This window comes from Anastrepha obliqua, chromosome 4, assembly GCF_027943255.1.
Source record: "Anastrepha obliqua isolate idAnaObli1 chromosome 4, idAnaObli1_1.0, whole genome shotgun sequence".
Lineage (NCBI taxonomy): Eukaryota > Metazoa > Arthropoda > Insecta > Diptera > Tephritidae > Anastrepha > Anastrepha obliqua.
In genome coordinates this window covers 88,949,199-88,975,527 of record NC_072895.1, presented here as the reverse complement: position 1 = coordinate 88,975,527, position 26,329 = coordinate 88,949,199, and the positions used below count along the sequence as shown (strand labels likewise).

At 34.3% G+C, this 26,329-nt stretch overlaps 1 protein-coding gene across 1 annotated transcript; it reads left to right on the top strand.

Annotated features, from left to right (window-relative positions):
• The first annotated feature begins 3,237 nt into the window (after positions 1–3,237).
• LOC129245393 (uncharacterized) lies at positions 3,238–9,434 on the top strand. Its single transcript, XM_054883519.1, has 2 exons — positions 3,238–3,368; positions 8,426–9,434. Exons 1-2 carry the CDS (start codon positions 3,249–3,251, stop codon positions 9,344–9,346), a joined length of 1,041 nt encoding a protein of 346 aa, XP_054739494.1. The 5' UTR covers positions 3,238–3,248; the 3' UTR covers positions 9,347–9,434.
• Positions 9,435–26,329: the final 16,895 nt, after the last annotated feature.

The following is a 26,329-nucleotide window of genomic DNA, read 5'->3' as shown; positions in this document are numbered from 1 at the left end:
TCTTAGGTGCCTAAACGGTGTACATGAAATCTTACGTTTCGGTGATATAAAACAAAAAAACAAAATATTGTTATCATATACATAGTATTGACTCTCGTCTGATGTAGGATTATGTCGATAAAAAATTTTGGCGTTGAAAAAAAAATTCTTGAAATTTTTTTCTTTTTTTTTGCCTAAAATTGATGTTACTATTGTTTATAACAATTTAACAAATAACGATATCAAAAAAATCCTATGTCAGACGAGAGACACTATTACAGAGAATATATAATTAAATTTTTAAGCTGATTCATTTATCAGAACTCGAGATATCGTGTACACCGTATACAAAAACTTTGTTTCGAGAAAAATGCGTTTAAAGTTTCAGTATTAGCAGGTACGCGCTTTGGAGCGCTTCGGGAAAAGGTCGAAATTTCAACGAAGAAAAATTTAGCCAGCTGTAACACATATTGTACCTTATTTAAGAGGGTTCAAAGTATTTTTTAAGCTAATAAAAAAAAAATCGATTTTTTGAAAAATTCACAGTAGACTTCCCCCTTAAATTTAATTAATTAATTAAAATGTGTAAGCACGAAATAAATTTTTTAATTAACTCTAAAAATAATTAATTTAGTATTGTTTTCACCTAATTATCTCTTTACACGAATTTTTAGGGAACGTATCTATCCTGTAAAAAGAGAATTAGGTGTAACATAGTTGTAATTATCCTTAGACAAAAAGACTACAAACAGTTGTTTGACTATTCTTAAACTCCAGGGCAATAAAATAAATGCTCACAGGTCGATGCGACGCGACGATATCCATGATTATATCAACATTTTCGAAGACCGGCCCACCATAACAGAATTATTTGAATCTCTGCGTTGTTATGTTTTACTGTATTTGGCCCATTAATAGAATACATTTTTTTCGCCGCCAACTCCGATATTCCACCTTAGTTGTAGTGACACTGAAGAATAGATCAAATTTTCCCTTTTTCTTACCTTTATTTTGGGACGCTGTAACAAACAACTAACTTTACCAAACACAAAAATATTGAAGAACTTGTTTCGAAGCGTATTGCCTGTCACCTTTAAATGGTTATATACCATGAAGAACCTCTGGATCTCCAATATTTGGAACATTTGTGCATTTTTTCTCGACGCATACTTTTTATACCAACTTTAACAAAATTTCAAAAAAAAAAAATTAATAATTGTAAAAGTTATCGCTGTTTGTGTGGAGTCTGGAGTTTTTCCAGAAGTCCATTGCGGTGATCATCGCAAGTCCTTGGAGATTCATCTAAAATCAATCGGACAAGAGAAATTAGTTTTACTAATAGATAATCCTATGCCTGATCGAAGCCTTTTTTTTGTTTTTTTCAAAATTATCAATATGGCGGCCTCGGGAAATATTTTTCAGATTTTCCAGAAAAAAACCGACAATTAATTGTTTAAAAAAACGAAATTTTTGAAAAAAAAAATCCTTCGATCAGTCACGAGTTTTTTATGTTTTTCAAAAGCAGTATAAATTTTATTGAAATCTAGCAAGTGGTGTTTAAGTTACAGTGATCACCAGTTCAAAAAACATAGTTTTGAGAAAAACTCATTTAAAGTTTTGCTATCGAGCTCCGGAGCGGATAATACTGTATGAATATTTTATTTAGCAAGAAATATTTTAACTTCTATATAACGAGGGGCTATCTAAAAGGTTACACCACTCTCTATTTTTGATATTGTTTACCTCAACTATCTCACTTTACATATCCGAAGAGCTGAGGCTTCTCACGAGTTCGCATCAATGTATTCAAAGTAATGTAAAGGTCATTACTATGCGAGTGCCAAGCAAGTTCGTTGCTTAAGTCTTTGTTGAAAGTGCATGTAATGATGCTTTTACAGTATATGCACAGCTGCATGTCCATAGAAAATAACAATTGCTTAACACATTTTGCTAAAGTTGAGTACATACAGTTGTATTAATGATTTAACAATAACAATGACATTGAGCAGAGAGATCGTCGTTAACAGAGAGAGAGAGAGACTGACCAATTTGGTTTCTTTTTTTTGTTCTTATTTTACTCTATGAATAGAGTACGTAGAGTCAGTGTTATGATTTCGCATCGTTGCAAATAAATTGAGTTCGTTATTAGTTGTTGATGGATTGCTGGTGAAAAATAATATTAAATAATTGACTTTGCTTCAGTAAATCTAATAAAAATAGACAAGAGTTGCAAATATATCAGAAAAATATTTTGGTAGAATAGAACTTAAAATTATTTCAGTATCCCCAATGGAGTTTTCAATTATAAAACTGTTTAAAAAACAGAAATTTTTTTTTATTTGTCAGAAAAGTTTGCCATATTGAAAGTAAGTCGTTATTTTTAAATAAATTTGGGGGAATTGCCTACACACTAAGCTTTCCAAACCGTATTTATAAGATTTTATGCGTTTGGTAATGCGGAAGATACGCTGGACTAAGTGAAGAAACCTCAAACATACCACTTTTAACCCTCTATCGCACATGCGGTGTGCAATACACATAATAAATTAAAAGTAATCTCTGTAATATTTTTTTCCGATTTTTGCCAGCCCCATGAATAAGGTATTAAATTGATTCATTTGGGTATTTATACAAATAAAAGCTGCTCAACTGATATCATAATATGGTAATATTGTGAAATTTTGACGAAAAGAAATCACCTATCAGTTATTGAACGAAAGCCTCCCAAGGGCACCCTACAGGTGGTCCGACCTTGCTCAGATGTATGTGCATACATATATACATGTGAGTGTGCTTGTATGTTTGCATAAAAAAAGTATTGTCAACACAATAATTAACACCACAGCACTATCGTGAACTCCAATAAAAACTTACCGGCAGAATTGTAGTGTGATTTCAATGGCAAAATAGATTAGAACCGCAGCGCCAAACGCTGAATGTTTACCTATGAAGAAGACACAAATTCTATAGACCATCAAAGCAAACATACATATACACATATACATGCACATATATATGTACTTATAGATTAGTCTTCTTATCTATGTGCTAAATATTACCAACTTTTACATACAAATTAATCAAATATACAGAGGTGTGTTAAGAAATTTCACTTAGAATGTTTCGCTGCGGTATAAAAACCAATAATCTGCAACTTCTTGCATTAGTTGTGCGTAGACGTCCTCCTTGGACACGTTTTTTTAACAAGTTTTTTTTGTTTTTTTTTCTACTTAACTGAAGTTTAGTTTACAACGAAGCAGCCTTTCAGAATGTACAGCAGCAAGGAGCTATGCGCGGCGCTCCTGCTCGCAATTTTTTTGGGAATTCAAATTTTTGATTCTCATCAAGCCAAAGCCACACTGAATTCCCAAGAATGGACTGATTATAAGGTAGTGTTGTGAGTGAAAAAATAAAATGAAATAATATTAAGATATTAAAAATCCTTGCTCCAGGCTGAGCTACATTATTTTATAATCTGGAAGTGCAATTTTGATTAAAACTAAAACGGGTCTAAAAAGGACAAAACTATTACAAAAGGACGATTTTATAACAAAAATGGGAGCGAAAATTTGGAAAAAACTACAACCAGAAATTTGTCTTCAAATAGAAAGGCGTAGGAATAATAAGCTAATTGAAACGCTACGAGTCGTGTTTCTAAAAAATATATCCAGCGTCTATATAAAGCCAGAAAATTTAACAAAAAATTGAAAGCGAAATATGTGAATTAAATGAAAGCCTCAAAACTTCCAAGTAATACAGCCCAGCTCTACTAAAATGCCGGTTTTTATAAAGAATGCGCTCGTGTGAATCATTGCCGCAGGAAGTACTGGAACGTTTTAAAAAAAAATTTCTCTCGCAGAAAGCTTTAAGGGGTTAGGGGTAGTCAGAGGCCCGAAAAAATGATGATTTTCAATAATTTTTTTTTTTTTTGTTAGTCAGTTGCTTTATTTTACAAAAATAAAAACATAGCATTAATACGTCATGTTTCGACTTGACTTTAGCAAACTTTCAAAAAAAAAAAATTAATAATTGTAAAAGTTATCGCTGTTTGTGTGGAGCCCGTTTCTTCAGAAGTTCCTTGCGCTGATCATCACAAGTCCTTGGAGCTCATCTAAAATCAATCGGACAAAGAAAATTTGTTTTATTAATAAATAATCTTGTGCCTGATCGAAGCTTTTGTTTGTTTTTTTTTTTCAAAATTATCAATATGGCGGCCTCGGGAAATATTTTTCAGATTTTCGAGAAAAAAACCGACAATTAATTGTTTAAAAAAACCAAAATTTTTGAAAAATAAATCCTTCGATCAGTCACGAGTTTTTTATGTTTTTCAAAAGCAGTATACATTTTATTGAAATCTAGCAAGCGGTGTTTTAGTTACAGTGAACACCAGTTCAAAAAACATAATTTTGAGAAAAATGCATTTAAATTTTTGCTATCGGCTCCGAAGCGCCCGAGCGCCATTTGTTAATTGTTGAATATCTCGAAAAGTATTTGTCGGATTCACTTGAAATTTTCACACAATATTTTTAAGATATTATACTTTAAGCAAATGCAAAAAAAAAATCTAAAATTCTGCCTACCCCTTTTTTTAATTTTTCTAAATAAATACTTCTTAACTCAGCACCTTTGGTTGTTGTTAACCCTGATCCCCAGTTCACATGCTTCGTGTTGAAATCGCCGCCAATAATTAATCTTCCTTTGTGATTGTTGAATAGCTGAGAGTTGTTTGTGGACTTTATATCGTGTCTTGGTGGGCGATATGGAGCAGTTACTGTCAGATCATGGCTACTAAATTTAATTCCAACTGATGTGCGTTGCAAGGCTGGTGTGCTAAATTTTTCTTCTGCATATTGTTCACTCAAGGGATGATTTGAAGAATACACTTTCTAAGCCGGAGCGTTTGTATCCATTCGGACGACATGACCCAGCCAACGTAGCCGCTGGATCTTTATTCGCTGAGCTATGTCTATGTCGTCGTAAAGCTCATACAGCTCATCGTTCTATCGTCTGCGATATTCGCCGTTGCCAACGTGCAAAGGTCCAAAAATCTTATCTTTCTCTCTTTTCTCTCGAACACTCCAAGCGTCGCTTCATCAGATGTTGTCATCGTCCAAGCTTCTGCGCCATACGTTAGGACGTTAGTTAGTTAGTTTTGTTCGTCGAGAGAGGACTTCACTGCTCAGTTGCCTACTTAGTCCAAAGTAGCACTTGTTGGCGAGAGAGATTCTACGTTGGATTTCTAGGCTGACATTGTTATCGGTGTTAATGCTGGTTCCTAAATAAACGAAGTCTTTCACAACCTCGAAATTATAACTGTCAACAGTGACGTGGGTGCCGATACGCGAGTGTGCCGACTGTTTGTTTGAAGACAGGAGGTACTTCGTTTTGTCCTCGTTCACCACCAGACCCATTCGCTTTGACTCTTTATCTAGTTTGGAGAAGGCAGAACTAACAGCGCGGTTGTTAAGGCCAATGATGTCAATTGCCGATTAATTTACTAAAAAAATAGCTACTTGTATTATCAGGGCCGTAGAGAGCATATCCGGGCCCCGGGGGAGATTGCAAATGCGGGCCCTTTCCAATTACGTCTAATTCATATAAATACGTATAATCTCGAGTCCGGGCCCCTCTGAGAACTCCGGGCCCGGGGGAAAAAGTACCCGATTCCCCCCCCTCTCGTCGGGCCTGTGTATTATCTTTAAGTGCCTTTTGTTCATATTGTTGGCGGTGGTCGAAGCTCTAGCAACTTAACTTTTTCTTTTTGTGATGGCGGGTTGGCACCTGGCGATGATTCCCATTTTCTATTCGTATTTGATTTTTTAGATAAATTGTGAACCCATTCAATTTCTTTTTCAAGTTCCTCTATGTCCGCTTCGATAACTTTTTCGCGCTGTTCAACTGAGTATCCCTCCTTGACTATGTTTGCTGAAGTCTTTAGTTTTTTTTGTTTCCTTGTTCACACCTCTCTGCTGGTTCGCTCAGCATCGACCTTCTCCAAATGTTTTTTGGTCGCCTGCGACCTCTGCTCACTTGCGGGTTCCCGTCCAGTGCCATTCTCGTGATGCTATCTGATGGTTTTCTCAATGTGTGTCCTATCCATCGCCACTTTCTGCATCTGATTTTCCATAGGATGGGTTCCTCGCTCGTTAATCTCCACAAAGCGTCGTTACTGATGGTGTTAGGCCAGAATATTCTGCAGATGATGTGGAGGCATTTGTTGATGAAGAATTGCAGCCTCTGTGTGATGGTGTTAGAGGCCAGCCAAGTTTCGCTTCCATACGACAATACGGACTTCGCCTGGAGATTTGCGAACTCCCATACATTATGCATTCGCCCGAATGCCGCCCTTTCTTTGTTTAGCCTGCAGTTGCCACATTTATCTGCTCCACTATCTGCCATGATGATGCAGGCGTTGTAGCAAAAGCTTTCAACGAATCCACCGGGCATCCGTCTACCAATATCTGCTTTGCGTTATTGTGGTTAACTCTCATAGCCTTGGTCTTGGCGATGTTGACCTCCAGTCCGATAGTGCGGGCCAGCGCGACTAGTTTGTCCGACTTCGCTTGCATGTCAGAGAGTTTGTGAGACAGGACGGTCTGTTGAAACTCCATACGATGGTTGTTTTGTGTAGGGTCAGTTGGTTCATGACGTCATCAAGGACGATGGCGAAGAGAAAGGGCGACAGGAGGCAACCTTGCCTTACGCCTGTGTTGGTAGTGGATGGATCGCTGATATCGCCTTTGTGAAGCACAGCCAGTTCGGAGTTCTCATAGTGGGCTTTGATGAGGTGGATTATCTTTACTCCCTTTCTACTCAGTGCCAGCCATATTGCACCTTGTTTGATTGCGTCGAACGCCTTCTTAAAGCCTTCAAACAGCATATAGAGCGGGGAGCACCACTCAACTGACTGTTCTACTAACGGGTTTTCCAATAAAAGGTGTTATATTAATAAAAGATCAATGGTTTCCTTGCTTGTGTGGCACGTAGCGCCATCTTGTCGAAAATAATCGTTGTCCACATCAAAACCATCCAATTCCGGCCATAAAAGATCGTTAATCATCTCACGATAGCGCAATCCATTCCCCGTAACTTTTGCTCCAGCTTCATTTTCGAAAGTAAGGTCCAATGACTCCCGACAATTTTGCTTGCCACCGAGCTAGAAATGAGCCTCATCACTCAAGATGATTTTTCGATGGAATTCCGGATCATGCATTTTAACAACCCAATCAGCAAAGACACGACGTTGTGTTGACTGTGTTAACTGGACTTTATAAGCCTTAAGACCCAAATCTTTATGCAAAATACGGTGTAATGACGTTTGTGGAATGCCTCATTCCAAAGAACGGCGAGGAATGGACAAACCTGGGTTTTCTTCAACATTTCTTCAACGAATTTTTTCACCAATTTCTGTATTGCGGTCCGACAAGGTGCTTCACGATGACAAAAAAATGTTCGAGTTCTACGAACCGTCTCTGCCAAATCTTCACTATTTTTATAGTGGATTTTAATAATTTCAATGCACTGTTAAAGCGTGTATCGTTACATTTTTATTAATGGCGTAGTTTCTACTTGTCAAATATCAAAAAATGACAGCTTCAAAGGTGACGTCTACCGAAAAAGTGGGCTATTCAAAGTAACACCTGTTATTGGAAAACCCTTTATAATCCGATGTGTGTTGGTCAACACAGCTTCGGTGAACGCGAAAACCAGCTAGGTCGTCTCTTCAGGAGCCTTTAGTACCAATTGTCTAAAAAAAATAACATGTCACAAACAGTTACTCTCAAAAATCTGTATGACGCTTGAGTCACCACATACCATTCTAGGGATTTTCCTTCATCGTCGTCCTTAACCATTTTTAACTCTTCTTTGAGTACTGAAGCATATCTCTACTCTTCCTGTTGTGTATGGCTTTGCAAGATAATTGCATTTTATTGCTTAATGTCGCTGTTTGTAACTAAGTAGCGTAAAATTAATTAGAATTAAATTAAAAAGTTACCGAAAGCTTTAGGGAGATGACGAAAAAATGCCGCCATTTTGTAGGTGTAAAACCACCTTAATATAAAAAAAAATGGCGAAAAAAAACGTTGGGGGGAGGTTTTTTATATGTAAAATATGTGTGCAAAATTTCAAAAGGATCGGTTGAGTAGTTTTCAAATGTCACTTTAAAAAAAAAGGTTCGAGAAAACCGCGTTTAAAGTTTGTAACGGACTACGCGCGCAACTGCTGCGTCTCGGCAGATGTTTGAGGCGGCTCGGCTTTATGCTCTATAACTTAAAAAGTTTTGCTCAGATTGATTTTAACACGGTATTTTTGAAATGTTTTACTACAATAACATGCAAAAACAAAATCGATTTTTATCTCTTACCCCCCCTTAAATACCTTATCCCTTATTAGGTTAAAATACTAAATGGATATTTATTAAAATCTTACTTTTTAATATTTTCAGACGAAATACAACAAGACCTACTCGAGTGCCACTACTCCTGAAGCGTATGCGCTTTTCTATTACAACTATAACAAGAAGTTAATTAACTCCCATAATGCGTTAGCGGATCGCGGACAAAGTACTTACCGTTTGGCTATAAATCAATTCACCGACATGCGCCTCATACACTTCAAAGCTTTATTCCCGAAAACCACACAACCGACAACATCGTCTGCGACCACACCACCCGCAGTCCAAGCTGCTGGTACGTCTTTCGATCCCATAACGGATCTTGGCTTAACGGTAGAAGTAGAAGATCAAGGCACAGTTTGCAATAGCGGTTGGGCCTACGCTACAGCCAAGGCTGTTGAAATATTTGCGGCGAATGAAAATGCTGAGGCAACACCAACACCGCTTTCCGCACAGAATTTGATTGATTGCGCTGGATCGGGTATCGGTTGTACGAAACAAGTGTCACAAACCGCTTTTGATTATCTCGTTGAGTACAATCAGTCATTGTATACCAAAGCCGATTATCCCAACAATAATCTATTGAAAGTGCAGGGTATGTGTGTACCGCCAACCACAACCACCGGCACAGCCGTCAATTTGGCCTCATATGCACGTATTACCGATGGCGATGATGCCACTATGTTGAAATATGTTTTCAATGAATTTCCGGTTGTTATCGAATTCGATCCCACCTCTTTCGCTTTTATGCAGTACAGCTCAGGAATTTTCCAACAGCCCCACACGTATGGTGGCTCACACTATATGACAGTTATTGGCTATGGCACAGATACAACTACCAATCTCGATTACTGGTTGGTGCTGAACTCATTTGGCACAACATGGGGCGAGGATGGCTACATACGTATACTACGCGATACGTCCAAACCATTGGCTAAGTCAGCACTATTCCCGACTGCATTGGGAGCATGAAGAGCAGCGAAGAAAGGAGTTGAAATGATTTGGAGTGAAAAGGCTTGAGGAATTTTCTATGACTTTTTATGCTAAAATAATTGTAGAATTTATACACAAATAAAACAAATACATAATTATTATTTTTAAAGCGGTTTTTTTTTATAAAAGAGCATTCATGAGTTCTTCTTTAAATTTGACATGTGCTTTGGACAGTTAAAAGGGGTATTTCATGTAAATAAAAGATGTTGGATTCCGATGTTTTTACGCATTATAATGGTCTCGTTAATAGAACTTGTTAATCGGAGAGTGTTGAATCGCTAAATGACAGATCCAATTATCGTGTCTAATTTTGGAAAACAAAAGAAAAGTATCGGATAGGCTTGAAACTCATTACACTAGAATTTTTAAAGCCACTTATTACGAATTTAATGTCAGTTTTTTACTCAAAATGACGAATCCAATATTCAATACGGTGGAGAATATGGACCAGTTGTGCAGTTTTTCATGTCAAAATAACGCATCTAATATAATTAAACAATTTCAGAAAAATATAAAATCTTATTATATCTAAAGAAAAATGGGGCAATGATACCTCCGCACCAAACTGTCACATACTGAGGATGCATGAGGCTTCACGACGATCACGTGAGTGCTCTCCGATCTCCACATATGGCAGTATTTTTTTTTTTTGAAGTGAAAACTTCTTTAGAATCGTTGGGAGTGATTTGAGAAAAAGTGAAACGAAAAAAGCGACACTCTTGGCTACGAATATTACATATACACGTAGCGACGAACTAAATAACTTTTAGGCCAGCGCCGACAGCATGGCGCGTTAGCCGAGCGGCTAGCAATGTGAGCTTCCGATCCAAAATCCTTGGTTCGAATCACAAGAAAAAAAATTTTTTTATACAGTTATTTTATTTTATTTTATGATATGTTTATGAGGAGCTTTTTTCATGACAGAAATACACTCGGTGTTTTGCCATTGCCTGCTGAGGGGTGAGCGCTATTAGAAAAATAGTTTTTCTTAATTTTGGTGTTTTCACCGAGATTCGAACTGACGTTCTCTCTGTGAATTCTGAATAGTAGTCACGCACCAACCCATTCGGCTACGGCGTTTGTTTAATTTTACTGATGCAAAAATGAGGAAAAATATATGAATAAAGTTTGCTTACTGTTTACACATTTTCCAAAGGTGACGGAGAACCAAAAAAAAAGTCGATTTTCTAACAAATACGAGTGCATATGTGTAATTGTGTTAGAGTTTCGGTCACGCCCCAGCAAAACCTGCGTGCATATGTGTTTGTAACATTCAAAAAAATGTAATTGTGTTAGAGTTTCGGTCACGCAGGTTTTGCTGGGGACGCTCATAATAGCAACCGCGTGTGTATTTTTATATTCGTAAATATTTTCATTTTTATATATTTACCGCAATTATGCCGAAAAATAATGCAGAAAAGTGTCGTGAATATCGACAGAAAAAAAATCAATAAATAGCATCACGGAATTCATTCACGAAAATTTAATAAAGTATACACCAGAAGTATCGCGGATACTTAGAAAAGATTACAATAAGGTTCCAATGATTTTAAGTGGCGATTTTAGCGTAAATTTTGCATTGGACACAGCGGTTCCTTTAATTGACTTTCTCAATACAACATTCAATTTAAAAATGTGTCACAATCGCACTGAATCGACAACACGATCAAAAACAACAATTGACGCGGTATTTCAAAGATATGTTGACAACATCGAAACCAAAGCATTTGTATCATATTTTAGCTATCATAAGCCACTCGTATCATTTGTTGAAATTGAAAACATTGAGGATGAATAATAATAAAATGAAGAAAATAAAATATGAACTTTAGAGCAATATTATAATGAACCTATAATTATCCCGCTCCTAATGCTGCTTTCGTCTCATTCTCTCTCAGTTTGTTTTACGGAAGGTTTCACTTCTATCGCGTCTAACCGTTAGACTGGTGTTTTTTTTTTTTTTTTGGTGAGTGAGGTAGAATTTAAAATGCCTCCGCACTTACAGAGTCCGTTATCTACTTCGTCGTGTGTGCCCAAAACACGTTCAGCTTCATGCTATAGGCTCGTCTTTTTATATCTCTGTCTGTGAGGATACACTTTGTTATACTGCGTCGAGGTCTGTCTTTTTTCAACGTAATACTCTTCAACGTATCTTTTAACCGTATGGCAGTTATCCTCGCGTTCAACCTTCACGCCGCTCACATTGGTTGGCGTATTGTCGCCAATCCCCTCCCTCAGGGAAGTTCTTTCAACGAGCCATCTGCCGCAATTAAAGAACGCGTGGTCGGCATCATCGCTCGGTGCTTCACAGTTTGTGCACCTGGGGTCACTTACCTTACCCTTGCGGTGTAGGTATTTCCGGAAGTATCCATGGCCCGAGAGGAACTGAGTCATGAAATAGCCCACTTCCCCGAAGTTCCTTAGAACCCACTTACCTATTCTAGGAATGAGCTTCGCCGTTCATCTGCCACTCGATTCAGTGTCACATCGGCTTTTCCACCTCTGCATCTCCGTTCCGTGGCATTAGTGATTGCTCGTTTTTTGATGGTTTCCCACGCAGTTTTGCTTATTATCATAGCCCCTGAGATGAAAATGCGCTTCATCTAAAAATATTCTTTTCGGTAAACTGACTACTTAGACTACACAAAATTGATTTTGAAAATAAATTTACAATATTTCCCAACGTTGTCCAACACGATACTATCCACATAACAAATATATTAAACAAAACCCACTACATGAATCACCCTGTATTTATGCGTAATATATATATTCAATATTCTTATTAAATTCTTATAACTCTTAGGGCTAAATAGGAAAAGTATCTTTAATCATTTTCCTTGCTTCAAAATTTCTGGAGGATTGAGTTCTATTTCTTATGAGCAAAATTTTAAATATTTCAATAACTGATACCTCGTAACCGTTTGGTTTCTTTGGACTAAGCGATTCAAGAGGAAAGAGGTGTCGACTGCATTCTTATGAATTGTGGCACAACGATTGGAGTTCTGGGCACAGGGAGTTCTGTAAAAGGTTGTCAAAAAATTGTGTTAGTACCGAAAGTAGATCTGATAGCTGGAGTCTAAGAAAGTATGCCGTTAGCTTTCCTATAAAGGAGCTATGAAGATCCAGCCACTCTCTAGCGGAGTTCAATAAGGAATTTCACACCGACGAAGGCTGAAAATGGCGCTTGACCGGGATAGCATTTGAACCATTATTTGCCTTCTCTCCCTCAATAGAGCGCGGCAATCACAGAGGGAATGGGAAATCGTTTCCTTTTTCATCGGTTGTTTATAACTGTGACAGCCTTACATAATCTCCGGTAGATTCGAAGTAGAAGAATAGAAATCCCTCCAGCTCTCTTTCTTGGCGGCCCTAGTTGGCTTCTTGTACTCTCTCCGTACAATTTCCAATTACCTGTTGAGTAGCTGAGATTAAAATTTGGTCTGGCTTCTTCGCTTAACTTTGAGAGCACATTGTACTAACCGAATGGATAGGATTTATTACTATATTTAATTGGACACAACGTTTTGCAGACCCCACTAAATGTCTTCTCGAATGTTATAACCCGACTCTCAATGTTTTCTGTGAGTGTGATTGAATGGATTCGAATCCTTCCTATCCTGTTTCCTACTACAGGATCGTTTCCAATTTATTCTAAGTGGATTACGATACGGTAAATATGGATCTATCTCCAGATTCAGGTGATATAGGATCCAGATCCATGGTTCGAAAAAAACTTTTTGCTTGAGACCCTCCAATTTTTTACCCTCACTGAAGTATTTTCAGACAGTAATGTTACGTATAGTACTTCCACCCGTTCTCTAAAGCACTCCGTGCTTAAACAGGTGAAATTCGGAGTATTAACCCCGTTGCATACTGTTAGGCTAGTATTAATAATAAATTCATATAAGGACTCACCTTGTTCTTATGTGTCGGTACTTCCCCATAAGGTGTGGCTGGTGTTGGCTCACATCCTAGTAGTAGGATAGTTTTTTTTGCTATCTATCACGAGCCTACAAGGGCCTACGAGCCTCGTCAGGCGGTGCTGGTTGATCATGTGCTACATGGACGGAGGCAAATTTGATTCTGACGCCGTCATCAGCTTACATTTCAATGACCGCCTCATCCGATGAGCTATAGGATGGGATTACAAATATGTTTAGATGTTGCTTTACTACAATACATGCCGATTACCCTGGGACCGCTTACAATACAAGTTGTAGTTTTTAAGAGTGAAACCGCTTACCTCAGTGCTCCGCACTCTGGGTTTTTGTATCAATGCGATGTCTATGTCCTCCTCCGATAGGAGAACGGTTAAGTTAGAGTGCTGCATAATTTCGAAAAGTGGTCAAAATTTTGTAATTTAATTCTTTTTTGTTCAGAAAAAGTAGTTTTCAATTGTCACGAAGTAGGAACCAATATTGTTTTTTGTTTTTTTTTTATTTTGGTAAATATATTTTTGTACGATTTTTTTAAACACGAGCTGTGTAGTATGATATAACATGATCGGAAATTCCCTATGATCCAAAAGTACCGGGAATGTTTAATTTAAACGAACCGCGCCCATGGGAACCGGTCCATATTTTTTTCTTATGTTGGTAGGACCAAAGCCGTAGAGAGCATATCCGGGCCCGGGGGAAAATTCCGGGCCCCGGGGGAAAGTTGCAAATGCGGGCCCTTTCCAATAATGTCTAATTCATATAAATACGTATAATCTCGAGTCCGGGCCCCTCTGAGAACTCCGGGCCCGGGGGAAAAAATACCCGACCCCCACCCCCCCCCCCTCTCGTCGGGCCTGGGTAGGACTGTCACACTTTAGCGTCCTCAAGCATTTGAGAGATGCTGTACGTCGCAAACGGCCGGAAATATGGGCAAACAGTTCTAGAATTTGCACGATGATAATGCACCATCGCACCGAGCCCAAATTGTGCTGGATTATTTGACCAAACACCAAGTAAATACTATCGTGTAAGCGCCGTATTCACCTGATATGGCCCCGTGCGACTTCTTTTTGTTTCCCAAGTAGAAGTTACCACTTCGTTAAAGGAGATTTCAGTCGATGTTTTATTTAAACATTTCCGGTACATTCTGGTCATAGGGTATGCCCGTTTTTATCGCAGGCAAATTTAATTAAATGCATATTTTGTTTCTGTATTTAATTTATTTATTGATTTCTTCTACAAGCGGAGCTTTACAGACTTATTTACTAAAAAATAACAATTTCTTCAGAATCACTTAACAAAATATTGATAAACTTATCAACAATATTATTTTCTCCATTATTTTCATTGAGTTAATTTTATTTAATTTTCCGCTTCTTGCACATGAGAATTTAATTTTCAACAAATTGTTTATAGGTATTGCATTTTTCGCTTGGAGATGAACAATTACTGTATTGCTATGTGTTTCTCATATTTTCGTAATAAAATTCAAGCAGCGCAAAGGCCACTGTTTGGAAAACAAACAAAAATGCTAACTATAAAAATCTTACACAGAAGGGAAAGTGGGAGCAGTTTTGATGAAAGGTTTTGTTCGCACAATCAATAAAACAATAACAAAATAATTGATTTTTTTTTTGCAAGGAAGTCGTTGTATTTAGAAAGAAAATCAGTTAAAAAAATATATGTAAGTATGTATACCAATTATATCAGAAAACAATTGCATTTAGAACAAATGATTTTTATAAATGTATCAATTTACGAATATATGTATGTATGTATCTAACGTGTCATTATTAGCGTTAATAGCCATTATTACATTTTTTTATTAAACAGTTTGATTTTGGCAGCATCTGTTGCTTCCTTTAACTGGATACACCACAAATTATGCTGCGCGCTGCTACAATTAAATTTGTTTTTTATACAATAATGCTTCGTGTATGTTTTTTTAGTTGCTATTTTGAAAAAATAAATACTGTTTTCAAGCAAAAACTTTTAAAAATGCTGCATTCGTTTGCATATTAATAATAAACTTAGATATTCTATAACCGAAAATGTCTACTTTACTAAATAAAACTTTTTTTTTTAATAAATATTTTGTATTCCTTTTATTTGTTTTTGTTTTTATTTTTATATCCTTGCCTAAATTTTGATTGAAGCAAAAGCTTGTGATATGCTGCTTGCTACATGTAAAACACGGACACATTTTTGTGGAACACAAATCTTTATTTGATTAAATATTGAAGACATGTAAAAAATAAGTACTTGGTTTAGTGAACGAAAACATAAATAAATACGTTTTATTTTTTATTTTATTTTTTGCCACGCAACCACCATGCCTAACCGCCATGTTTGATGTGCTGATCAAAAGCGCTTAATTTCGATGCCGAAGCACGATCACAATATGCTCAGATTATATGCGTCACAGGGTTATTCGTATGATTAACTTTTTCGTGGTATTTCTTAAACTTTCAGTAAATAAATGAGGCTTAGTTAAATTAGGTCAACTATCGACGAAATTTTAACACATTCTTTTTGTAAGAAGGAAAAAAAAATTCCAAAATATTTTCAAAAGTTTAAATTTCATAATTATTTAATTAATTTTTTTTTTTTTTAATAAAAAATCAGCCGGACTTGAATTCGATCTCACAGCAAGAATGATGTAATTACGTAAAGGCAAATAAATAATAATGTTTTTAACAAAACTAAAATTAACGGTTGATTAATACTTTTTCGGATGTTCCTTATTATTTACGACACTTATTATGTGCTTCGGCATTGATCCAACAAAGTTTTTTTATAGTCAGAAAAATTTTTGTTTTATTTAGCTTCCAATGCCATTAACTTAATAATATACGCATATTTTTGTATCTCTCGATTTTCAATAGAATGCAAGTTCAAAAGCTCTGATGAGTTTTGCACTTAAGTGCATACGAGCCAATTGAATGCACCAAATTTGTCAACCGCTGCTCTGTGTTTCGCAACGTAATCTTGGTAAAAGCGAAAGTTTTCAGCAATTTTTGAATTTGAGGCACTTTCACACAGGTTTTTTAATTAAAATTTTGAAACATACATCAATTATTACTTTCACTGAAGTCAAATCTCCATTTTCAGAAAATTATTTTACATGCGCCCCACTCTAATTAACAGGGATACGAGAATTCTACGGTTGTTGCCCTGTATTTGGCATACTGTCGTCTTATTGAAGTGAAATTTGAAGTTCGCATGTGTGCTAGATAATTGCGGTACAACAGAAACTTTTAAGCCCAGGTAAATTATCGTCTGTAAATTGTACCCGCTGCCCTTGAACCTTCACTGCTAGCGCCGAAGCTTAGCTCGCGGGCTTATGGGCTGTGTATTCATTATGAGTAACTTTTTTCAGAAGAAACTTTACCACAGCATGCGCCAAACTATGCGCTTTTAGTTTGGTTTAAATACTTTTTAATTTACTTTATACTCAAATTTACTCAATTCACACACGCCTGCAATTTTCGCCTCACTTTCTTTATGCTACTACTTTCGCTAAACTTTCGTTAACTAACCCATTTTAATCCATCTCTGGCAGCATTTATGCAGTCAACTTGCATTTCTTATTTCCAACGGCTCATTTCTATGTAGCATTTTCTCTATTTATGACAAAAGAAAACTTTAGCATCCACGATTTATAACTTATTAGCACAAATTTGAATTTGGTAATAACGAAATACACGTTTCGTATGCACATATCCTCCAACAACAACGATGCAGCGCAAGTTGTCTGCGAATAAGAACGACAGCGCTCATTCAAGGAAAAAAAAAGGAGTTTGCCGAAGCACGCGTTTACCACACGAACAGCTTGTTGGCGCTGCCGTCTTTGCTGAATTACGGTGGTTGCCCTGTTGCTCTTGTAAAAGTTTCTTTCTTCAATTATAATATATTTTTAATAAATATTCATTGTTTTATGCATTCTTTGGTACTGCAACTTTTGTGTGGCACGAATGTTGGTAGGTAAGTATGCATGTTTGCATGGTAAAGGGTGTTAACACAATATATAATATTTTGTATGTAGATCCTTGGCTCGCCATAAAATTTTCCTAAACTTCTTGCATTCTCTTCAAGTTTGCATTACTAACTCGATTTACCTCTTTTACTACTGCAATCGCTTTAATTATTTAAATAAATAAATTGTATTAATTTATCTAAATGTAAGAATTTAATTTATAGTTCTGCTTTAGAGTGTTTTTTTTTTTTTGTTGTTTTCTTCTAAATAATTATTTTTTTTCTTTGCTTGCGTTTCGCGCGCTTTCACTTTTTTAAGCGCTTCTGCTGTGTTTTTGCTTACTTTTTGTTTGCTGTACGCCTTTAATTAGTTAATGATTTTGGTTTTCTATTACATATTTAAATAATTATTATTTATGCTTAATAATTTCTTATATTTTTACGTTTTGCTTTATATTTTTTCTTATTTAAATAAAGTTTTTTTACTTTTTGTTTTCTTCTTACTTCTCTTCTGTTTTGTTTGTCGGCTAGTGTTTGTTGTTTCTTGAAGTTTTTTGTTTTTTGTTTTTTTTTTTTTGTTTTGTTTTTATTATCATTTCGTTTATTGATTTAAATTTAGTTTAATTTTTAAAATTAGATAGTATATCTACATAAATTTCAAATTTATTAAATATATTAATATTTTCGTTTTGTTTTTAATTTTATTCATTTTTTTTTTGTTTAGCTTCTTGTTTTTCATTTTTTCATTTTGTGTGTGTTTACTTTAATTTCAATTTCATCATTGATTTATTAAGTGGTTTTCAGTGTTTAACTAATTATTGAATTAAACATACTTTTATAGGTGTGTGTGTATATATATATACATATATAGTTGGTATGCATGTATATAGTGGTAAACACATGTACTTAGAATATTTGAATTTAACACATCTTCTATACGGCTATGAATCGGGTGTAACGATGTTTGGTTTAAAATTTTTCACCTTTGCACAAATAAAATTCATATAATCTGTAGTAGCGGTTGCCCACCAATTTCACCATTTTCACCATTCGGTATTTTATTATTTATTTTTATGGGAATAATTCATATTTCCTTCTTAATCATAGTTCAAATGTGTTTATGAGTGTCTGACAGTATTTAATAAAATTTTGAAGTGATTTAGGTGTGTTTAGTATGTATTAGAACGCGTGAATCGTGTGATTATGTGTAAAGGCGTGTTTAGTAGCTTAAACGCTTATAAAAAGACCTCCGTTAATTAAGTGTTTTAACACATATATGTAAATATTTTCTTTATAATCAATACCTATTATTTTTCTCAAGCCCTTAACGCATTTCCTTTATTTGTTCGTTTGTATTTCATATAACGCCTACATACAAAAAATCTTAGAGTTTTAATTGTATGCATTCAAGCACATATTTTATTTGATGCTGTTTTACAATTCCGACAGGGTTATATTAATGATAGTGGCAACAAAAATTGGAAAACCCCCCAAAAAATTTAAACACTACAGGATTTCTTTGCAATTTCCACAGCGATTATAAAAAAAAATTTTATGTAAAAAACATTGACGGAATTTTGAGCCAATATTATAAGTATATTAACTAGAAATTTAATATTTTTCGCCAATACCTACATATTTACTCAGCAATTTGCTAGCAACTTGGTACAACAGTTGATAATTTTACTTACATTTTATTTTTGTAAACTCTATAAGCTGTCAGTTAAAAGCCTTCGAAATGTTGGCCTCGACAATTTCAACGGCAAAAGTTAAAATGGTAAACAACTGTTGTAAAATTACTTTTGTTAGGTTAACGCGACTATGAAAAAAAGTTTGTTAGCGACAATATGGCAGCTTTTGCCGAGTATGACATTCAAAGCTTAACCAAACTAACGAGTTCGATGGGCATACGGTTGCATTCATGTATTTTGAATTCGAATTTAATTAAACCACTAAATACGGCAACACAACCGCAACCAACTTCGCGTAGGAGATAAATTATTTGGTTGCAGGAAAAAAAGATTTGTAGAGTGTGCGTGCATTGGCTGCATATTTAAATGCAGTGACTAATTTCTGAGCACACGTAAAGGTTTGGAATAGCAGGCACACACAAAAATTAAACGGAAAGCTTGAAAGTAGCACATTTTAGTCAGTTTATCTAACGAACATCAAATCGCATGAGTTTGCGAGAAGACACGTGCAAGATTTAATATAGGTAAATTAATTTAAATAAAATGAAAAAAATTATGAGCGCAAACTAAAGCATGATATGCGAACATTTTTAAATTAAAAATAATTCATCAATATTTAATGTATAATTTAAAATAAATTAAGAGAAATAAAAAGAAGAAAAGTATACAAATTAAGAATGCAAATTAAGGTAAGTGAAATTATAAGTCATTAGGCGTTCGTTTTTAATAAAAAATATTAAAAATAATTAGTCAACACACTTATTTAAGAAATCTTTGCACAAATTAGAGCTAAGTGAAAAATTAATTTTAAAATAAAATAAATCATTTTGCTTGGTATTGTTTCTACGATACTGTGGGGCGAAAATCAACAAAAATGTGATTAAAGTAACACGAAATAAGACAAATCAAATGAAATAGTAAATTAAAATGCGTGTAAATCATTTTTAAGCTGAGGAAATTCGTTTAAATTCTTTGACATTATTTAAATTGAATTTATGTATTTTATTTTATTTGTGGAATGGTGAATTAAAAAATTCAAAATGAAATCAAATGTCAAATGTAATTTAATAGGTTAAATATAAATTATGAAAAAATAATGAAAAAATAAAAAAGAATTAAAAAATTCAAAATGAAATCAAATGTCAAATGTAATTTAATAGGTTAAATATAAATTATGAAAAAATAATGAAATTATTTATTTAGAGGCAGGCTAATCACCTACCCTGTCCAAAATCAAAATAGATTAACGAAACCAACGCCAGACTGAGTCTTGACGAGGCCATATGCTCCCGAGTGGAGTGAACAAGGAAAAAAAGAAAAACAAAACAAATCAGTTTTGTAATCCCTTGATCACGAGAATGGCACTAAACTGAAACCCGCAATCAAGCAGAGGTTGCGGTCGGTCAACGATCACTTGGTGAAGGTCGATGTTGCGCGAACTAGCAGATGCCGACATCACATAGGACGGCGCGAAAACAACAGCCCAGAACTGTGTACGATGTAAGAGGCTTGTCGAGGCCCTATGCCCTCGAGCGGAGTGAACAAGGATATAAAAAAATGTAATCTCTTATCACATAGAAGTACATATACAGCGTTTTTCAATAGGTGCGCTTCAACTTTTTTCCGATAGGGAGGGCGAACGACGCAATATTTTTTATTTTTCGCTTGTCATTTGTAAACTTCATTAGTATACATTTCATCATGGAACGCTACACACTTGAGCAACGATTGCAAATTGTGCAAATTTTTTATGAAAATAATCGTTCTGTTGCTGTTACTTTAAGAGCATTACGGCCATTTTATGGTCCATTTAACAAGCCGTCCCGTTTTGGGGTTATGTGAAGTCATTGGTCTACAGTAACAAGCCGGCGACGATTTGTGAGCTCAGAGCCAATATTGAACGGGAAATTGCTGGAATTTCGGCCGATTTATGCAAAAGAGTGGTCGAAAATTGGGTTCAACGATTGGACTTCGTAAAACGTGCTCGCGGAGGTCATGCAAAAGAAATCGAATTTCATACTTAAATGTATATGTTCAAACTCGATAATAAAAAAAAAATTAGTTAAAAAAGTCAAACCGTTTGTGTTTTATTCAAAAAAAGTTGAAGCGCTCTTACTGAAAAACGCTTTATAAAGTGCAAAAAGGCATGCAATATTTCGTAATCATTTAAACAATGCGACGGTAAAGTGGGCATGTGCTTGCAAAATGTATGCAAATAAAATTGTATTAACAATTACTACTAAGCTTAAAATAATAAAAGCTCATTTATTATAAAATTAAATACGCCTACATGAATTTTGATATAAAAAAAACAGTCATGTGTAAAGAATATGCAATGGAGAAACAATTTAAACTAATAATACCTGCTGAGCTTAAAATAATAAAAGCTTTGGTCAAATATAGTAAAAAGATACAGTTACGTGTAAATAATATGAAATTGAAGAACAATTTAAAGATTTAAAAAACTAATAATATCTGCTGAGCTTTAAATAATAAAAGCTTACTTCTATAATTTGGTCAAATATAGTAAAAAGATACAGTTACGTGTAAATAATATGCAATTGAAAAACAATTTAAAGATTTAAGAAACTTATAATACCTACTGAGCTTAAAATAATAAAAGCTCATTTCGATAATTTGATCAAATATAGTAAAAATACAGTTATGTGTAAATAATATGCAATTGAAAAAAATTTTAAGATTTAAAAAACTAATAATATCTGCTGAGCTTAAAATAATAAAAGCTTACGTTTATAATTTGCTGAAATATATAGTAAATATTTGTAGAAATTTAAAAATATATATAAATAATGTCAAAACCATTGTAAGCTGTACGCAGTTAATAAATTCGGGACTACATAATTATCACACATCTGTTTGAAAATCACTGAATTTCTTAAATAAGAAAATGAAAAATACTGAAACTATTTAAAGTTATACAATTTGCACTTATAGTAAATTTGCACAAAGAAGTGGAATTCATACATTAAATTTATGTTTGTAACACAGTTAGTTTTGTAGAGAATATTGCTTTTTGCCTTGCGATTTGTTGGGTGTAGTCAAATATTTTTGAGATAGGCAAAAAATTTATTTTAATACTTCACAACCCAAATATTCGCCAATTCAAAGTATTTTTTTATTTTTTATATTTTTATTATTTCTAAGCGGGAATGCATGTGGAACTTATGCATAAATTATGAATCATTAAAAGTTACTGAAAATAAGAAAAAAAAAATAAATGTACACTACTACTTTAAAATATCACCAATATGTACACGTATGCCTGTAGACACATACGCATCTATTCGAGGGTGTACACCGATATACTGAATTTCAAATACTTTGGATTCCTTGCTGAGCGCGTTCAGGAAAAATAACGATGTGGACGTTTTTGTGGTTGACAGCAAATTAGAGTATTTATGCTGCGCTTGTGGATATGTGAAAGAAAAGCAGTAGAATTTACTTTCACACTTCTTTAACTATGCGCTATAAATATAATTTTATTATTTATTTATACGTTTTTATTTAGGAAGAATTTGAAATTTTTGTTTTTTGTATTGTTGCAAATTTCTTATTCCATTAATTTGAGTTTAGTTTTTTTCGATGAGTTTACTTGAAATATTTTATGCACAGCATTGCTTATTTGCTGTTTACAATTTGGGTGTTTTGTTTTGTTTTGTGTTTTGTTCTGTTATTAATCTTACTTTAACTAAGTTGACTTTGTTGTTTTTTATTTTTTTTTAATGGAAATTATTAATGGGTTTATGATTTTTTTTTCCTCTTTTATTTAAAGTGGTACAGATTAACTAAATTTTTTATATACTTGTTTGCCTTTTGACTGCTCGTTTGTGGACAAAAGTACGGATTCATGCATGTGAAAGTTGAGTATGTAAGTATGTATGTATGTATATGTAACTACTTATATGTGAATGTACATAGTTTAATATGTAGGTAAGTCAGCTGAGTTTTAATTTTTCCTTTTTCTTTATTAATGTGTATGTGTGTGTGTATTTCGGTTTTTTTTTTTCTTCTGTATTGAGCGTATTTTTATGTGTTTAAACTAATTGTAACTTTATAATTTGTTTGTATGCGTTGTATTTGCGATGAATTCTAGTATTGTTTATTTTACGTAGTTATTTCCTTTATTTCCTTTAATTCATTTAATTATTTTTCATTAATTTACAAATTTCTATGCGCACTAGCGCTCACACCTTTCACTTGCCATTCACTACTTTGCTTTACTTCACTAAGATCAGCCTGTTGCTGAGACATTTTCGTGCTTAACTCGATCACCTACCATCACCTAGCATTTGGTGTTCAATACTGCTTTCACATACGCGTACACTGTACATGAATATGTTTAAATTTTCCAAAAATTATAAGTACTTAAATTTTTATTTTTTATTTGGCGGCCCTGCCAGGTTAGCGTTGAACTTAGTTATTACCTACTATTTTCACGTATATTTAAAAGAGTTGCATTGCTTTGGGAGTTACTTTCAATATAAAGTGCTTTAAAGATGGCGGTTGTGGGTGTGTGTGTGTGTGTTGGTATAGCTTGTAGTGTCAATTTCTAAAAGTTAGAATATACAACAGAAGTTGGCAGCTATTATATAACTTCATCGTGATGGAGTTGTTTAGAAAAAAAGTATTCATACATACATATATACTATTCCATTCCCTACACAAGAAATTTTAATCCCTACACTTATACAACCACAGTGCGCTACTATTTCGTAAAAATATTGACGTATGCAAGCAAAAAGTTGTGCCTGCCGAAGCGCAATTTTTCAATTTTTCACTTCGAAATTTAAATATACTTATACATACATACGTATTTCGTCAGCACAGCATTGTTGTTATTATCTGTGATTTCTAGTGTTTTGCTAAACTGGCAGCTCGCATATGTAACTATATAGTGGCTTCATGCACTTGTAGATGGATTTAGAACTAGAGTACACATACATACATATATACATCGTGAAATTATTATTAAAATTTATGTACGAGTATTTCATTGCAAGACATATGACGGCAGTACTTTTTTCTTTTTCTTGACGTTTTTGTTTTTGTTTTTGTTTTAATTATGTTTTCCTAACGTCTTAGATGTCACATTTAATAAGTAAATTAACTCTATATATATGCATACATATGTATATATATGTAAGCGCATGCTAATTATCATCCACATATATGCACACGCACATAACAACGCGCGTGGTTGATCGCAAGCTTGGTAAGCTTTGTGATATAACCTATAAGAAGGAGAAATTTATTAATTGACGGAGAAAAATTAATTATTTATTTTACTTTAAGGGGTTAGGTGTAGTCAGAATTTCCAGAAAACTAGATTTTTTTTGCATTTTCTTAAAGTATAATATCTTAAAAATATTCTGTGAAAATTTGAAGTGAGTCTGACAAATACTTTTCGAGTTATTCAACAATTAACAAAGAGCGGTCGGGCGCATCGTATACTGAAAAAATGGATGCTGCACGTATGAAAGTGGCAGATAAGCGCGCTAATCATAACACTCGAGTAGGTAGAATGCTAAGTAGGCAACAGCAAATCGATATATTGAAATAATTGGTATAATTCTACAAAACTTTAAATGCGTTTTTCTCAAAACTGTGTTTTTTGAACTGGTGATCACTGCAACTTAAGGGGACAGATACCTGTAAAATTCCAAAAAAAAATTTTTTTCATAAAATGTTAACATAATCCTTTAAGAATATGTCAAAAAAATTTTAGAACGTAAATTTAAGTATTTCTTATATTGTAGATCGTCAACCGTGACGTCTCTATTCTTTGCGTTTGAGCGCTGGGAGAGGTATAGTTACGTTGCCGACTTTAGGTGCGTTTTTCTCAAAACTATATTTTTCAAATTGGCGTACACGATAACTCGAAAATTTATTGACCGAACTCGCTGAAATCACACATCTTTTTTATAATATTACTTTCTATGTAAATTTACAATTTCGAAAATTTTTCGAAAAAATAAATTTTTCGAAGCAAAAATAGTAGCAAAATTCGCCCCAAAATTATTATTTTTTTTTTGAATAATTTAATTCCGCGCATTCCCCCCGCGCATTCCCCCCCCCCCCCCCCATTTGTTTTTAATTCATATAGAAATTATGACATTAATAAACAAAAAAAAATTGGTTTTTTGTATTCAGATCACTGAAGCCGATGTCACAATGCCCGCCGATTGAGAAGTCCCGCTGCGACCTTTCTGGAAGAATTGAGTGTACATCCGCCATTTTAAATGACTAAAATAAAAAAAAAATGTATATATTATTTTAATGTATAAATAAACTGTATGCCAGTTTTGGAAAAAAAATTTTTACTTCTTCATTTTAAATAATTTTAATGAAAATCAGGGAAAATAGGGCCGTTTACAAGTATTTGTCCACTCGAAGGATTTTGTTTTTCAAAAATTTCGTTTTTTTTAACAATTAATTGTCGCTTTTTTCTGGAAAATCTGAAAAATATTTCCTGAGGCCGCCATATTGTTAATTTTGAAAAAAAGCTTCGATCAGGCAGAAGATTATTTATTAATAAAACTAATTTTCTTTGCCTGATTGATTTTAGATGAATCTCCAAGGACTTATGATGATCACCGCAAGGGACTTCTGGAGAAGCGGGCTCCACACAAACAGCGATAGCTTTTACAATTATTATTTTTTTTTTTCTTTTAGTTTTGCTACAGTCAAGTCGAGACATGATGTATTAATGCTATGTTTTTATTTTTGTAAAATAAAGCAATTGACTAACAAAAAAAAATTATTGAAAATCATCATTTTTCAGGCCTCTGACTACCCCTAACCCTATAATGCATACCTGCCTGTTGCCAGCCAATTTTTTGCAGTCCTTTGTGAATTGCTATGTATTTTGATGGACCAAGCATTATTTCAGTTGTTTTTGCCTATGTAATCATTTACTGTCAGCAAGCCGGCGCAATTGCAAAGCAAAAAATTTTAAATACTGCTTGCTGGCTGTTGGTAATACCAGCGCATAATCTATTAATTCTTTAAACTAATCTTTTTTCACTTATGCGAATGTTATTGTTTCGGTTGTGGATGGAATTATGAAATAACCAAAAACCTTTGTTTTGTATTTGTTCCCCCTTCTTTTAATATTTGTTGTTTGTGTTATGCAGTATAGTTATTGTTGTTGATTTCACTCCAATAAGCCAAACTAAAAGTTAACAAATGAACTTATTTTCAGCAACTTTAGCAAAATCATTGTAAATCCGGCATATGTAGCTCTTTCATGTGTCGCTCCACTTAAATTTACCAATTAAACGCTGTCTCAGCTCTCCTTAAAACAACATTCTCTTCTCCTCCATGCAGGCTGCTCT

Bases quoted from the DNA above. Each gene is read 5' to 3' on its own strand.
- LOC129245393 (XM_054883519.1), top strand. From the start codon at position 3,249: ATGTACAGCAGCAAGGAGCTATGCGCGGCGCTCCTGCTCGCAATTTTT. The intron at 3,369-8,425 runs GTAGTGTTGTGA...TAATATTTTCAG, and splicing joins AAGAATGGACTGATTATAAG to ACGAAATACAACAAGACCTA.